At 42.6% G+C, this 15,610-nt stretch overlaps 1 protein-coding gene and 1 long non-coding RNA gene across 5 annotated transcripts in view; one reads left to right on the top strand and one right to left on the bottom strand.

Annotated features, from left to right (window-relative positions):
* ATG10 (autophagy related 10) overlaps positions 1-7,252 on the bottom strand; it is a 157,984-nt gene extending 150,732 nt beyond the window's left edge. Inside the window, exon 1 of the mRNA XM_065599132.1 lies at positions 6,670-7,252. Within this exon, the coding sequence (XP_065455204.1) occupies positions 6,670-6,834 (165 nt within the window). The 5' untranslated portion in view covers positions 6,835-7,252. The remainder of the gene's footprint in view (positions 1-6,669) is intronic.
* Positions 1-15,610, top strand: part of LOC101932661 (uncharacterized) — a 70,128-nt gene that overhangs the window by 28,616 nt on the left and 25,902 nt on the right. The window contains exons 1-2 of one of the 4 annotated variants that reach the window (XR_006175820.2): positions 6,551-6,679; positions 14,374-14,454. The exons of 2 other annotated variants lie outside the window; for them this stretch is intronic. This is a non-coding gene — a long non-coding RNA (uncharacterized LOC101932661). Of the gene's footprint in view, positions 1-6,543; positions 6,680-14,373; positions 14,455-15,610 lie in introns of those variants that run through there. One more of the 4 variants, XR_508695.4, reaches the window with a different exon arrangement.

Genomic DNA, 15,610 nt, shown 5'->3' with positions numbered 1-15,610 from the left:
TAGCACCTGGAATGATCTGGTTTCACAGCAATCCAGAAGAGTGTGGTGAACTCATTTTAATGAATTCCTTTTCCTTTGATGAGCTTTGTCCAGGTCCTGGCCCTCCTGCTACAAGGGGAAACCCTTCTTTTAGGATATGATTAGCACTTCTCAGGCACAGAGCATGTCCAGGCCACAGAGCCAGGTTCTGCACTTATAGAGCAGCAGAGTTAAGATTTGGCCATACATGCTTACAGTGTAGTCATGGACCCAAATATAATATTTCATAGTCATCCTTAGCGATCTACAGTCTTGAGTAACCAAGAACTTTCAGAAACAGTTGCCTGCACTCAATAATGGTTGATAGAAAATCTCATGGAAAATGCTACTAAGTATTTTTCTGATTTGTTACATATTGATTGTTGTTCAATATTGAAGTATTTTAAATGGTCAGAAAAGTTATTTTGTACACAGTGCACCTTGGTACTGCCCATATTTACTTCTCGTGTGTCTTGTTATTTATTTAGTTGATTGACAAAATCAAGTTTAATACTACTGTGAGTGTTGAAGACCTAATGCTAATGGGAGGAGTTAGGCAGGGGCAGGAATTGAGGTTAGGACAAGCTGGGACTTTATTGGTCTTGTATCATCATGAACAAAATGCTCAACCTGTTTCTGATTCCAGACTTTCTAATGGTGACGATGTACCTGGCTAAAAAGCCCATTCTGTAGCAGGATTTTCACACATAGGGTTGAGCTTGTACTACTGGCAGTTAGCACAATCTTGTTTAGAGCTGTATCATTAATGGACTATAAATATAGAACTCTAATAATTTCTACAGTGTCAATTTTCTGACCACATTCACACTTTAAAGAGCCACTGAAACATTAAATCCACCACTCAGCTGCTTATTTTCTCTTCTTGTGTATATTCATTAAGCAAGCCACATACTAAGTGGTCATTTGGAGCATTATCTACAAAATTCCATAATTTACTATGAGCCAAAACATTTATAAGTTCTGCTATAAAAAAGAAACATTTTAAACTTCCTTTAGATCACTGAGGTAATATTTAAAATGCTCTGCATGATTAATGAACAATAGAATGTAGGAATAAAGAACTGAATTAGCCCAAGTACTCCCAAATACAGTAACTGTGAGTTACCAAAGCTTTCTTTAGTATTTTTTTCCTTATAGGTGAAGGAATCTCTGTAGGAATTAAAAAATACTATGCTAATATGCAGTTTTTTAAAGAGAAAATACATCTTGAATATTAGATATATTTCTAATTCATTTAAATTATAATTCTTAACAAGAGTTTGCAATTCTAAATATGTTTGAAATCTTTCTTGTCTATTTTTAGCGTTATACACATTTAACTAAACATAAATACAGAAGCTTATCACACTTTCAGTATAGCATATTTTCATTAGTTGTACTGCTAAACATGTAAAAACATGTTACAGGTTACAAAACAGCAATAGATTTCAACCGCAGGCAAAGTAATCTCAGATTAAAACTGGCATCAACACTACACAACTGACTCTTCTACAAAGCAGCACTCAGATGATTATTAGCTGCAGCAAAGAAGGAAAAATAAAGTGGGAGAGAAGATTTTAGAAAAACATCTACATTATTAGTCTCTTTGGCCTTGGCTACCCTTGGGGATTCACAGCGCTGCCGTGGCAGTGCTGTGAAGCGCGAGTGTAGTCACGCCGCGCTGCGAGAGCTCTCTCGCAGTGCTGCAAGTACTCCACCTCTCCGAGGGGAATAGCTTGCAGCGCTGCAGGCGCTGATTACACTGGCGCTTTACAGCGCTGCGCTCGGGGGGGTGCGTTTTCACACCCCTGAGCGCAGCAAGTTGCAGTGCTGTACAGTGCCAATGTAGCCAAGGCCTTTGTACCATGGAAGATCCTGATTTCTACGATCCTTCAGTTTTATTCTTCTCGCTTTTTATAAGACCAATGCTGCACCACTGAAGTCAATGTGAGTTTTGCCATTGATATCAATGGGAGCAGGACTGGACTCCAAGAGGAGTACTGCCTATTTTAGACTGAAATTTGCTGCTATTCCACATGAACTTAATACTACCGCTTTTTACAAATGTAAATTATTACACTTTGATAAAACCCCATATATGTAAAAAAACAAGAGAAAATATTACAGCTACAGTTTGGATAAACAAAATAAAAAAATACTGTGAGAGATATGGAATAGATCACAGCCCCCAGATTTAACAGTCATAAAACTAGCCTGTGCTATACCATTAAAGTATATGAATTTCCTGTCAGTTCTGGGAACTGTGGATATTACCCATCTGATGCAGATATTTTGCTTAAGGTATAAAATAAAAATCACTATTTGAAAACTTTTTAAATATGCTATTAAAATGTGATTTTAAAATATCTTATTTTGAATGAGATGGCAAAATCCCAAGAAACAAACTAAGATTTTTTAAAAAATAAAATGTACTTTACAGTGTATTCTAAACATCCAAGTTACAGACCTATTCCCATAAACCTATGCACATGGAAGTCGGGTCAATCTCAAATGGGTTTCCATGTTATACCAGCAGGATCTTATTAAGAGGGATAAGGCAAAGATGCCACATTTATTGTAAATATAATGGTAAAGCAAAAGATAAAAGTAAACAACGTTGTTTTGACTACTTATTCCTATCACTACTTATTCCTTAAACACACACACAACATATATATATATATAGAAATTCATTCACACAATCATTCATTTAAGTTCTGTATAGGTGTTATAGTTAACTGCCTAGAAGTTGCTCATGCCAAGTTACTGGCCAGGTATCTTGGTCATGAGGATGGAGCCGAGTCTGTGTCAGGTAGCAGAACCAGAGACTCAAAGTCATCAGTCTTGAGAGTCCATTCTTATAGGCACATTCCTGGTGGCTCCAAACTGTCCAAAGTTTGTGTTTCTCATCCTTCCAGGTGATTGGGTGGATCCCAGTTTACCCTCCGGGGGTTGTATGGTCATCCACTTGACACATTCTTCGGCAGATGGATACTCCCTTTCTAGGCTGGCACCTCCCTAACCATTCATGTATATCAAGGGGGAGGGATAGCTCAGTGGTTTGAGCATTGGCCTGCTAAACCCAGGGTTGTGAGTTCAATCCTTGAGGGGGCCACTTAGGGATCTGGAGCAAAATCAATACTTGGTCCTGCTAGTGAAGGCAGGGGGCTGGACTCGATGACCTTTCAAGGTCCCTTCCAGTTCTAGGAGATGGGATATCTCCATTAATTTATTTAATTTAAGCATTCATCAGCATACATTCCATATCTTAACCATATTTTAATTTAATGTCTCCACCACTTTCAGGGTGTGTGCGAATTCATTTGAGACTCCCGGCTCTTTAATCACAGAGGGTGGGGGTCTGTCCTAGGAGGCGTTGCTATTACAATGAAGTGAAAGTCACTTAACGGCTTATAGTGTTTGTTTACATTGTATCAATTACTTCAAGAACAAAGTCAATTAACTTGTTTGTAAGTTTTACATAGTAATAAAGTATCTTTCACAGGATAGATACAACCAATGGTTTCTACAGACAGTAGCTTACGGGTTTTAACAGAAGACCCAAGAGATTTTTGTACTTGGTGAAACTGTTGGATTTTAAAGTGTGGGGGACAAATTATGAGGGGGTCACTGTCACTTGGGGGAATCACTGTTAGTACTTTCTTTAATATCCCTACATCCATGTGTGGAAGACGCGCTGGTTTGGCTCTATGCTTACAAAGACATATAATGTTGGCATTTTAAAATAATGTTTTGTTACTTAACTCACAAAATAACTGAATCCAAATGAACACAGAGTTCAGAGAGTTCACATATTTTAATAAATTCTATTTAAGGAGTGGGCAATTAAAACTGGAGAAAAGAATGCAACCCAAATATGCACGGACATTGATTATTCTTCTGATTCATTCAACAATTTTTACAGCCTTGAATATTAAGCACTTTTTCACCCTCGTATAATGTGCACTGGGATCACACAAAAACTGCTCAAAATGACTAGGCCATACACTTTTGAAAATTTACTTTGTCATGTCTCTTTCTCCATTCCAGACGTGCCCCACAACTGTTACTTGGCTTGTTCAGATAGCATGTCAGGTAAAGTTTTAATACAAAAAAATCTTACCCACAAAATTCAACAGTATTAAATAAGAAAGAGATTCAAGGAAATAGGTTAGTGTGTTCATCTTGAACACTACAATGGTATTTTCCAGAAACTTCCAGGGTGGAATGTATTTGACAATAAGATGTTCCTTCCACAGCAAAGGCAGGTATATTTCTTTGATTCCTCTTTAGGCAACACCAGTCACTTAGAAATATTTATGCATGAGTTCTAGGCACGTTAACAGCAATTAAATTTACAATCAATTAAAATTTATGTCTTTAAATTTATAAAAATTTCTATACGAACCCATCCTATGCTCTGGGCACCTATCCCATAAATGTAAAACACACATAATATAATACAAAAATACTTCCCGGAAATATAAACGCTCCTAACCCTCAAGCAACCTCCTTTTCAACAGCCTGTGAAAAACTTCTGTATACAGATTACATAGTGTCTTCCAAATCACAACAACAACAACATTCTTTATATAAAGTGGGAGAGGGGGAAAGTATTCCCATTTAGTCTACAGAATGGGAAATTGTCCTTTGTTACTGAAAGACAAATACTGCTTGATCAACTTTATCTAGTATGTTTGGGTATTTTTTTGTTTATGTTTGGTTTAGTACATACAGTATATGAAAAAGTTTCATTTTAAAAGTTGGTCAGGGACAGTGGCTTGCTGTCTACTGCACAATAAGTAAATCTGATTGTCTCTCTCAGTCCTTATAGAATGATAGAAATGCAGGGCTGGAAGGGACCTTGAGAAGTCATCTAGTCCAGTCATCTGAGTCAGGATTGACCATACCTGACAGATATTTGTCTCATAAACTGGTTGCCCTCAGACATCCCTCATAAGTAGGCCTACCAGAATTCATTTTTTATAATTTTGATGGGTAATATCAATTTTTATCAATTTAAATATTCAGTTGTGGGAAATTATGGGCGGGGGTCAGAATAATTATTTAAAGACAGTCAACGTTGAGATTCAAAGTTTCATAACTGTTAAAACACAAATTATCAGCATGTGTCAAAATATTCAAAATAAATATCCTTAAATCAAACTCAAATAAGACCTCAAGCAGCATTTTTCTTATTTTATCTATCTGTAAATTTATCAATGGAAATATTTGTCATCCCTTTATATGTATGCCAAAATTGACATTTACTGAAAGTTACTGATAGAAATCTCATCTTTTGAGCCTACTCAAAATACTCCTCCTCAGCCTTCCTTCCCCAACACACACAAACATGTTCATTTTAATATTCAGCTTTTCCTCCTAGTTCCTTTCTCCTTTTTTAGGGCTGATGGGCAGGTTGCACCATTGTAATTTGGCACTGATAGATTTCTGTTAAATGTTAGTAGAATTTAGTATGGCATGTTTGGGGCACCAATCTATCAAGGGTGATATGGGTGTTGTGCAGAGAATTCTGTAATCTTCTTTAAGGGTCTCATTCCTGAAGGTGTTCAGCACTCAGTCAATGAGACTACTTAGTTCTCCAAGGTAAACGTATGCTTTAAGTGCTTTCTTAGATTGGAGCAGAATCCTCAGGACCTCACAGGATCAAACACTTATCTTCAGAACAGATTCTCTCTCTCTATATATATGGCTATAGATATAGGCTTTCTATGTAGTTACAAATGACTACTATTAAAAATAACTAAATAAAAAGTTAAATGGGGGAGGAGAAAAAACAGTTGCTAATAGTTTTACAATGTCATAGTTTTGGACCAATTGGATGTTTCATTTTGTTCCCTCCTTAACCCCTTCATGTCATGACTTCATGCATGCCCAGGGTCATGGCTTTGCAAAGCAGGCCCATTATTTTCAAGTAGATTGCACTACAGCTCAGGACTGGGCATGCACAGCAATTATTCTTAGGAATGCAAAGTGTTAAATCTTCCTTTTAAAAAGCCTTGGGGGAACTCCAAGAGCATCAAGCCAGTAAAAAACCTAAAAATTATGTAGCAGCAATTTGCAGCAAACCTGTTCCTATATCAGATTAGGACAGTGACTCAGTGGAAGTTTTTATACTGCATAGCTAATCAAGGTGGCAGAGTAACTGCTTGTTCATAGTAAAAATAATAATAATCTCCACTCCCAAATATTTGTGTTCATTTTCAAGAAGCAGGAAAGGCTGTTTTCGACCCCTCTCTCTTTGTTCAAAGGTGGCCAGAGAGAGCAAATGCTTTGCAAGCAAATGTCTGTGTATGAATAACATCCCTGACTTTGCCATGCCACTGTTTCCATGTAACCTCTGTTCCACTCTAAAAAGCAAAGGCTGCTTGCCACTTCCCATGCATATATATATATATATAAAAACCCCACATCAAACTGTTGGACAAAAACTGCAAGTAAATCTATGGGTTCTTCTTGTCCCCCCTCAGCTTGCTCAGACCGAGCTGCTGAGGACAATCTAATGCGCCATTGCTAACAAGTTGATGCACACACACACACACACCCCTTCTCTGTGCATGAAAGAGACAGGGCATGGCGAGTGGTTGCTGCTGTTTTAATAGAGAAAATGCTGGCGGAAGGTGAACGTACCGCGCACAGGGTAAGTTTGATGTTGACAAACTTCTTGTGGCAGCGAGACTGTGTCAGCACAACTTCCAGGAGAACGAGAGAGCGGCTCTTGCAGGGACGGCGGGAGGCGGCCCCGGGGACGGAACAGCAAATGCTATTCAGCCCGAGCAGTTTCAAGCCGCCCATGCTGGGGAATTACTGTAGTCTAGCTACGGCTCTTAGCACTGGCGCTGGATGTGTGTGTGCGCGTTGGGGGGCGGGGGGAGGCTGCAGGCAAGGGAGCCGAGTGGGGAGCTTTCAAGTTACTTTGCTCCATCCTGCCTGCGCACAGCAGAGGCAGGCAGGCTGCGTGTGAAGTGCGAGCAGCGCCTCCCCTGCTGCGTTGGGCTGCTGCCCCTTGGGTCACCCAACTTCTCCGCGCCCGAAAACTCCCTCTTTGTTTCCGAATGGGACTCTCCAAAAATGTAGTCTCGGGCAGACTGACAGCCGGGGTCAAGAAACAGCTGTTGGAGTTAATGTTTCTTCCTCCCACTTCGTCTGATGGCTGTGCCCTGCCAAGACAAAGTGAGAGAGCGCACTGCTACCTTCCTCAGACAGCCTGGCTGCTAGCAACACGAGATTGCTTTGCTTCAGCACACACAATCTGATCCAAAAGGCAACTGCAGCCTGGATCGTGCCTTTCGTTTGCTGATATGAGTTTACAGGATTTGTGCATGGGGTGGGAGGGACACATGCAGGAAATTGTTCAAATTATTTTGTATCTTTTTTTTCCACCTCCAACAATCTGACAGGCACAGGAGAAATTGCATTTGTTTGCAAGGGCTGATTCACACTGCAGATCATTATCCAAAGAAGGCTGCCAAAAAGTCAGCTTGTTTTTTAGCGACTGGCCTGCCCAAGCTGCAAAGTTCACGTCCAAATCCTGATCCAAACTACACCAAAGTTTGGGGATGCTCAGATCCAGGCTTTTGGATTGGCTCTTCTCCAATTGTCATTCTCTGACCCAGCCTGAGCTACCGACATTCCATGCTACTCTCTACAGCTCAGGCCACTTCTTGCCATTCCCAGCCATGCTCTCTGCAGGCTGCTCTTTCCAGGTGGGGCAAACCCACTCCTCATGCTGCTCTCTGTGGCTCAGGCCATCCATTCCATTTCTATCTTAATCTAACTCTTCCCATCACTCTCAAGGCCAGGCCTCTTGTTGCACTGGACAGGTATCATTAACTGCCATGTCTTGACGTATCAGTCCTCATCCTCAAAGGAAACCTGCACACCACTTTCAAAAGATGAGCCTGGGAGCTTAAATTCATAACTTTACTAGACACTAAAAATCATAGACTGAATAGAGACACTGGATTTATGGCTTATTACAACAATCTATAACCCACTAACAACCCACCCCACTCCCAGCTGCTTCTCCCCCTTTCCGCTCTATGACTGGAGGAGTGTTAATCGGCCACTTCACCTTGAATGGTTCCTTAAAATATGTGTTAACTATTAATGCTTAACAATCTGTTCCATTTTGTATTTACCTATGACACTCTGAGGGCTTGTCTACACTGGCACTTTATAGCGCTGCAACTTTCTCACTCGGGGTGAAAAACACCCCACTGAGCGCACTCACCCCACTGAGTTTCAGCACTGGAAAGCACCAGTGTAGACAATGCATCAGGACTGGGAGCAGCGCTCCCAGTGCTAGTAGCTATGCCCCTCGTGGAGGTGGGTTTTTTAGAGTGCTGGGAGAGCTCTCTCCCAGTGCTCTGCTGCAACTACACAAGCCACGTTAAAGTGCTGCCGCAGCAGCGCTTTAACCTTGCCAGTGTAGACTAGCCCTTAGTACATTTCTCAGACCTGAAGAAGAGCCCTGTGTATGGCTTTGTCTACAATGGAACTTCATCGGCAAAACTTCTGTCATTCAGGGGGGTGTTAAAAAAACATGAGAAAAGTTTTACCAACGAAAAGCACCAGTGCCATTCATTGGGGGTGGAAGTTTTTTGTTGGCAGGAGACCTCTTTTCTGACAAACAGCAGCTACACTGTATGCCTTTTAGTGGCATGGCTGTAGCGGCACAGCTGTGTCACTAGACAAAGCCTCTGTTGGAAAGTTTGTCTCTCACCAACAAAAGAAATCACCTCAGCCACCTTGTCTCTCACTTCATCATCACATCAGTGGGGACATACTGTCCTGACATGTCACTATGTTGCAATACAACTTTATCATGTTGTGATTTTGCATTGATCCTTGCATTTATGTATCTAGAATATTTACTCACTCATCACTGTGAAGAATGGCATAGAAATGCCTGTGTTAAATAAAATAAATACATCATGGATACTGTTGATGTCCTGCAAGCATAGCTTTGCAACAGCCTCAGTAAAATCAGAGCTCTCCAGTAAACCGTACTGCCTCCCTGCAAGCTGAACTATTTCACTTCTTCCCTAGAAAAAAGAACGAGGAGTACTTGTGGCACCTTAGAGACTAACACATTTATTTGGGCATAAGCTTTTGTGGGCTAAAACCCACTTCATCGGATGCATGCAGTGGAAAATACAGTAGGAAGATATATATACACAGAGAACATGAAAACACAGAGAACATTGTGATATATGCCATCATGTGCCAGCAATACTCCTCTGCCATTTACATTGGCCAAACTGGACAGTCTCTATGCAAAAGAATAAATGGACACAAATCAGATGTCAAGAATTATAACATTCAAAAACCAGTTGGAGAACACTTCAACCTCCCTGGTCACTCAATTACAGACCTAAAAGTCGCAATTCTCCAACAAAAAAACTTCAAAAACAGACTCCAATGAGAAACTGCAGAATTGGAATTAATTTGAAAACTGGACACCATTAAATTAGGCCTGAATAAAGACTGGGAAGGGATGGGTCATTACACAAAGTAAAAACTATTTCCCCATGCTAATTTTCCCCCTACTGTTACTGACACCTTCCTGTCAACAGTTTGAAATGGGCCATCCTGATTATCACTACAAAAGTTTTTTCTCCTGCTGATAATAGCCCACCTTAATTGATTAGTTGTTAGAGTAGGTATGGCAACACCCATTTTTTCATGTTCTCTGTGTATATATATCTTCCTACTGTATTTTCCAATGCATGCATCCGATGAAGTGGGTTTTAGTCCACAAAAGCTTATGCCCAAATAAATTTGTTAGTCTCTAAGGTGCCACAAGTACTCCTCGTTCTTTTTGCTGATACAGACTAACACAGCTGCTACTCTGAAACTTCTTCCCTAGTTCCCTCTCAAGGACAGCATCCCACCCAACAAGTACGTTCTTACATTCTGTGTACTCTGCTCTGCTGTCCTTTCCAAACTGGTCTACTCCACTCTTTCATGTATTTTCTGCACATGTCACATCTCCACCATTCACTGCTAATTAATACCTGATTTTTGCTAGCTAAAAATATATCACTTTGATTAGCTACACCCACCCACACAAATCAGAACTAACTCTTGTGCTTTTGAAGGCTACAGGAGGTGAAATCCTGACCCCTTTGAAGTCTATGGCAAAACTCCCATTGACTTCAGTTGGTCAGGATTTCTTTCACCTATGGTACCCCAGAACTGCATTTAACTTCTGTTCCTGAACGTTCATCTCCAATTAGCCTAACTACCTTCCTATTAAGTTTCATGACTCTGAAGTGCCTATGGCTTTTAATATTTGCACTACCTCTGTAGGTGTCCTCTCAGCCAGTCTTTGCTTTTATATGATCTGCAATCTCAGAATGACTAACACCATTATTCCAGCTATCTGGAGACTTCTTATTTCAAATACTCTAGTTGTAATTCATATGTATTGGCTTTTTGAGTCCTACTGCAATCTTCTTTTTTTATGCTAGCAGCTTTCAAGCATTAATCTCTAGAAGATCAAATTTTGCCATTGCTTAAACAACATGGAACTCCATTGGCTTCATAGAGTTGCATGGAGTGTAAGTCAAGGAAAAATTGGGTACATCACAGTTAAAAACTCCTGAAGGACATGAAAAGAAATGACCCAATCCTAAGGCTTAGTGTGACAGCAAAATTATCTGGCACTTCAGAAGTTTGATTTTGGGAATTTGCTTTTCACACCACCCCAGGAAAGGAGCAGCAAAGGTGGGTCCTTCAGGCCAGCCTTGAGGGGCCTCATGGAAGCAGCCAATCAGAGCCCAGCAGGCTCAGATGATAGGAGCTGCAGGGCCACAACAGGTCAGTTCCTGGCTGGGTCCAGAAGGGCAAGGAAGGGTTCTCCTCTCTGGCCACAGGAGCTTAAAGGATAGCCAGAGTTTGGTTCTGGCTCCACTTGCTTAAGCTGGGAGAAAGAGGACCTGAGAACTTGAATCTGAGGTAAGGGGTGAAGATAAGGGGACCCATGGGAAGAGGCCCAGGGAACTAGAAACACATTGAGTGGTATGTGGCTGCTGTTTATTGGGTCCCTGAGTTGGAACCAGAGTGGTAAGCAAATCTGGGTTCCCACTGGTGAAGTGCCTTAAGCCCTGAGAACTGGACAAAGCTTGTTTAGAAGTCTGAGCAAAGGGCTCTATTTAAAGGGTCCAGAGCTGGAGCTGAAGACCCTGGTGAGGATAGATAGACAGTTTGACTCTTTACTATCCTGGAAGGGGTTCATTTGGACTTTGTGACTTGGCCAGAGGGCCAAGCCACTGAAGACCCACCAAGCTAGGTTAACAACCTAAAAGGAGTGCCAGGAATGGGAAAAGGAGTACAGTATTACATGTACCAATCGGAGGTGCTCAAGAGGTGAGTGCCTCCCATTACAGTGTTCTGTAGTCTCCATTTGCACTATGCAAGATAATTTCATGCTTAGGTGCTGTTGTTGGGAGTAGATTGGGAACTTATGTTCTCACTGTCTCATATACAAGAACAAGGGGACAGTCGATTAAACTAAAAGTTGAGAAAGTCAATACAGATAAAAGGAAATACCTTTTTCATACAATACATACTCATTGCCATAATGGAACTCATTGCCACATGAGGTTATTAAGGTCAAGAATTTAACACGATTCAACAAGAGACTGGACGTTACATGGATAACAAGAATACCCAAAACTATAGTAGTTAAAGTTAGCAAAGAGTGTTCAAGAGTTTTAAAACCTCATGCCTCAGGGTTTAAATCATTCTGTAGCTAGCAGGGATTAGGACAGGGGACTCAAACTCAAATGACCACGAGGGCCACATGAGGACTAGTACATTGGCCCAAGGGCCGCATTTACTGACACCTCCCCCCACCCTCGCTGCCCTTGGCCCCGCCCCCACTCCACCCCTTCCATGAGGCCCTGCTCCTGCCCCGTCTCTTCCCACTCCTTCCCTGCTCCCATTCCAACCCCTTCCCTGAAATCCCCACCCCAACTCTGCCCCCTCCCTGCCCCCAGGGGTGTGGCAGGGGCTCAGGGCAGGGAGTTGGGGTGTGGGGTGCAGGAGGGGTGAGGGGTGCGGCAGGGGGTCAGGGTGTGGCAGGGGGCTCAGGGCAGGGGGTTGGGGTACAGGAGGGGTGCGGGGTGCAGCGGGGGGCTCAGGGCAGGGGGTCGGGGTGCAGGGTGCGGCAGGGGGCTCAGGGTAGTGGGTTTGGGTGCAGGAGGGGTTCTGGGTGCAGCAAGGGGTCAGGGTGCAGGGTGCAGCAGGGGGCTCAGGGCAGGGGGTTGGGGTGCAGCAGGGGGATCAGGGCAGGGGGTCAGGGTGCAGGAGGGGTGCAGCAGGGGGCTCAGGGCAGTGGGTTGGGTTGCAGGAGGGGTGCGGGGTGCAGCAGGAGGTCAGGGTGCAGGAGGGATGCAGCAGGGGGTCAGGGTGCAGGAGGGGTGCAGCAGGGGGCTCAGGGCAGTGGGTTGGGGTGCAGGAGGGGAACAGGGTGTGGCAGGGGGGTCAGGGTGCAGGAGGGGTGCAGCAGGGGGTTCGGCTGCAGAAGAGGTTTGGGGGGTGGGCTCCGGCCCAACGCGCACCAGGGGCAGGGCAGGTTCCCTGCCTGCCCTGTCCTGCCCCCGCGCCACTCCGGGAAGCGGAAGGAACCTGGGGAAGGAGGGGCGCAGGGGTGTGTGTGGCTGTTGCTTCAGGCACTGCCCCCAGCAGCTCCCATTGGCCGTGGTTCCCCATTCGTGGCCAATGGGAGCTGCTGGGAGCGGTGCCTGAAGCAACAGTCACACACACCCCTGCGCCCCTCCTTCCCCAGGTTCCGTCGGCTTCCCAGAGCGGCGCGGGGGGCGGGCAGGCAGGCAGGGAGCCTGCCCTGCCCCTGGTGCGCGTCAGGCCGGAGCCGCTCTAAGTAAACGCTGGGAGAGGGCGGGGGGGCTGCGAGGAGCTCGCGGGCTGCAGAAAATAGGCCGCATGCAGCCTCCGGGCCGCGTGTTTGAGACCCCCTGGATTAGGATGAGATCTTCATGGTGGGCAGATCACCCCGTAGCTGCTTATTGTGGGGTTTCTTGCATTTTCCTTTGCAACACAAGGTGCTGGCCACTGTTAAGAAGGACCTGGGGTCTGATCCAGTATGGCTTTTACCCTGATCCTTTGGCTAACCCCTAGCAAAAATAAAGCTTACGTGAGTTGTAAGCGCTGTCCCTGTGAACAGAGGTGAATTTCACCCTTAGGCATGTCATTGTTAATCAAAAACCCATGAAAGATCAAACAACTGTGAGCTGCCAAAGAAAGTATTTTGGTGAAATTTTCAAAAAATACCCAAGTCACTTAGGAGCTTAAGGCCCATTTTTAGTAGCACCTATCTCTCTTGGGATGCCCACTGAGTTTTACTACACTTCGACTCTTCAGTTACATAGATGCTTTTGAAAATTCTACCCTCCTCCATTGAAATATGAGCATTTGTTGAGAATAATTAGTTAATGGTATCAGGGTCACAGCACTATTCTCTTGCACATAATATATTAAATAACTGGTATCTCAGAGGCCCCTGTATGGTAATTGTTGGTAAATGTTGACTTATTCATGGTGACATAAACTGAAAGCTCAGGAAAACAATGACAGCAGCAATTATGCATGTGATCATCACTGGAAATTTCAAAATATTGTTTCAATTATCCCTGAGTACAAAATGAATATCCTTCCAAATGAATATGGTTTGCTTTTATTTTTATAAGAGATGGCAATTATCAGTGTCATTAAAAACATTATTTTGATATTTTACATTAAATTCACTGGGTTCTACTTTAAAATCAAGGCTCTTTTGCTAATTTTAAAGAGACCTTCAGACCCAGGCTTTTGCTGCTCTAGAAACTTCCAGGAACATAAAAACCTTTCCCTGAAAAAATGTGTTAGAAATTTCCCTGAGATGCATCCAAACCTAGTCTCTATCTAAAGGAAAAATTAAATTAGTTAATAAAACTCCTTTTAATATTTGATCAAGAGGAAGGGCTTAAGAGCGGGGCTTATAAGAAGATAAAGATTCTCATACAGCTGATGTTTTAATAGAATCAAAATACACTTGGTTTTCACAAACATCTGGTAGAAAATACGCTTTCACTAGAAGTGGAAAAACTCTAGTAAGTCCCCACACTTCTTGCCAGTATCGTATCTAAATATTTGTAGGGCTTCAATAACTCCAGGGAGTTTTAAGCTAATAAATTATAATATTTTAAAACATTTTCACATTTTTCATGGTTTGTTCCTAACTGGACATTATGTTTAACAAGCATTTCAAGCACCACCTTTCAAGTTAGTCTCAGGAGCAGCCTCCAATTTTTTTAATTTCCTGTGTAGGGTTCTCCATGGTATTGTGGTGAAACTTCATTATGGTAAAGGAGCCTTGAAGATCATCTGTCTTTGCAAATAAGAAAAATGGTAAGTAAGGAACTTTCCCCATCTTTTTAACTGAATTACACAAAGGTCTCTCTCAGTAATTATGATTTCCACTTACTACTGTTACCTTTAGATCATGTGATGGTATTGGTGAGTCCAGAAAATGCCATCAGCTCTGCCATTCCCGGCCATTATTCCAGTGGCGCAGATATTTGACAAGCTGGCTGCATTGTCACAAATTAATTATTGCTGGGTCCTCACAGCTCAGGGCTAGTTGTCCACTTCCTGGCCTCCTTGAATGCACCCTTTCAAGTGTAACCCTATATCTATTTCAGGGTGGAATTCTGCAGTTCTCCCACTCTTGGGTTGCAGTATCCTCTGTATCAATTGTTCTTATCCAAGCAGGTCTGACTAAGTCCTGGCACTTGTGGTTCTTCCCTTTGGGAATCTGTAACCTGTGGTATCCAGTAATCAAACACTCTTGTTAAAACCAAAGTATTGTTTTTTTAATAGTAGAAACAAAGCATTTAGAGAAAAAGCATTTTAAAACAACAGTCTACACATATGTCTGTTTTACCATCCCCTGGTGGTAAACGAGGGAGGCCTAACTTCTTCAGACACCCTGGTGAGGTCTGGTGTCTGGTTGGCTCCTCTCTCTGCACAACTACTCCCATCCTTTCTTGAGAGAATGTTCCTTTTTAAAGCTGCCAGCATTCTTTTGATCTCCTGTGTTTGTGACCCTTTCCTATCCTGGTTCAAGCTAGTTTTGTTGGTTAGTTGGAGAGGAGGTAAAATTGTCAAACCTAGTATCTTGGCATTGTCTTTAACAACTCTCCAGTATTTGTGTAGAGGTGGCTTATCTTAAGCCATTATTTCCTTTGTGCCTTTTTTTTCCCCAGGCAGTTTCTTGTTGCGTTAAACTAACATAATCATACAGAAAACATCTCAATAACCTGGTCAACATTCAGTATTCATAAATTACAGAGCAGCTCCATATCCATCACAATTCATCCAGTGATGGAGCTGCCTGAGTTTGTGATGTTGGATGAATAACAAAAGTTCACTCTGGAGCCAGTTTGATCCCACACACATTTGAGGTATTAACAAATTCAGTTAAACAAATGCAGCTTACTTTTATTTAGTGTAGCTAAATTATTCTCATGTGAATGCTATAGGTCTCTACTACTACTCCTCTTTG

The sequence above is a fragment of the Chrysemys picta genome, chromosome 6 (assembly GCF_011386835.1).
Source record: "Chrysemys picta bellii isolate R12L10 chromosome 6, ASM1138683v2, whole genome shotgun sequence".
Classification (NCBI taxonomy): Eukaryota; Metazoa; Chordata; order Testudines; family Emydidae; genus Chrysemys; species Chrysemys picta.
This window is presented reverse-complemented; position numbering and strand designations above follow the sequence as displayed.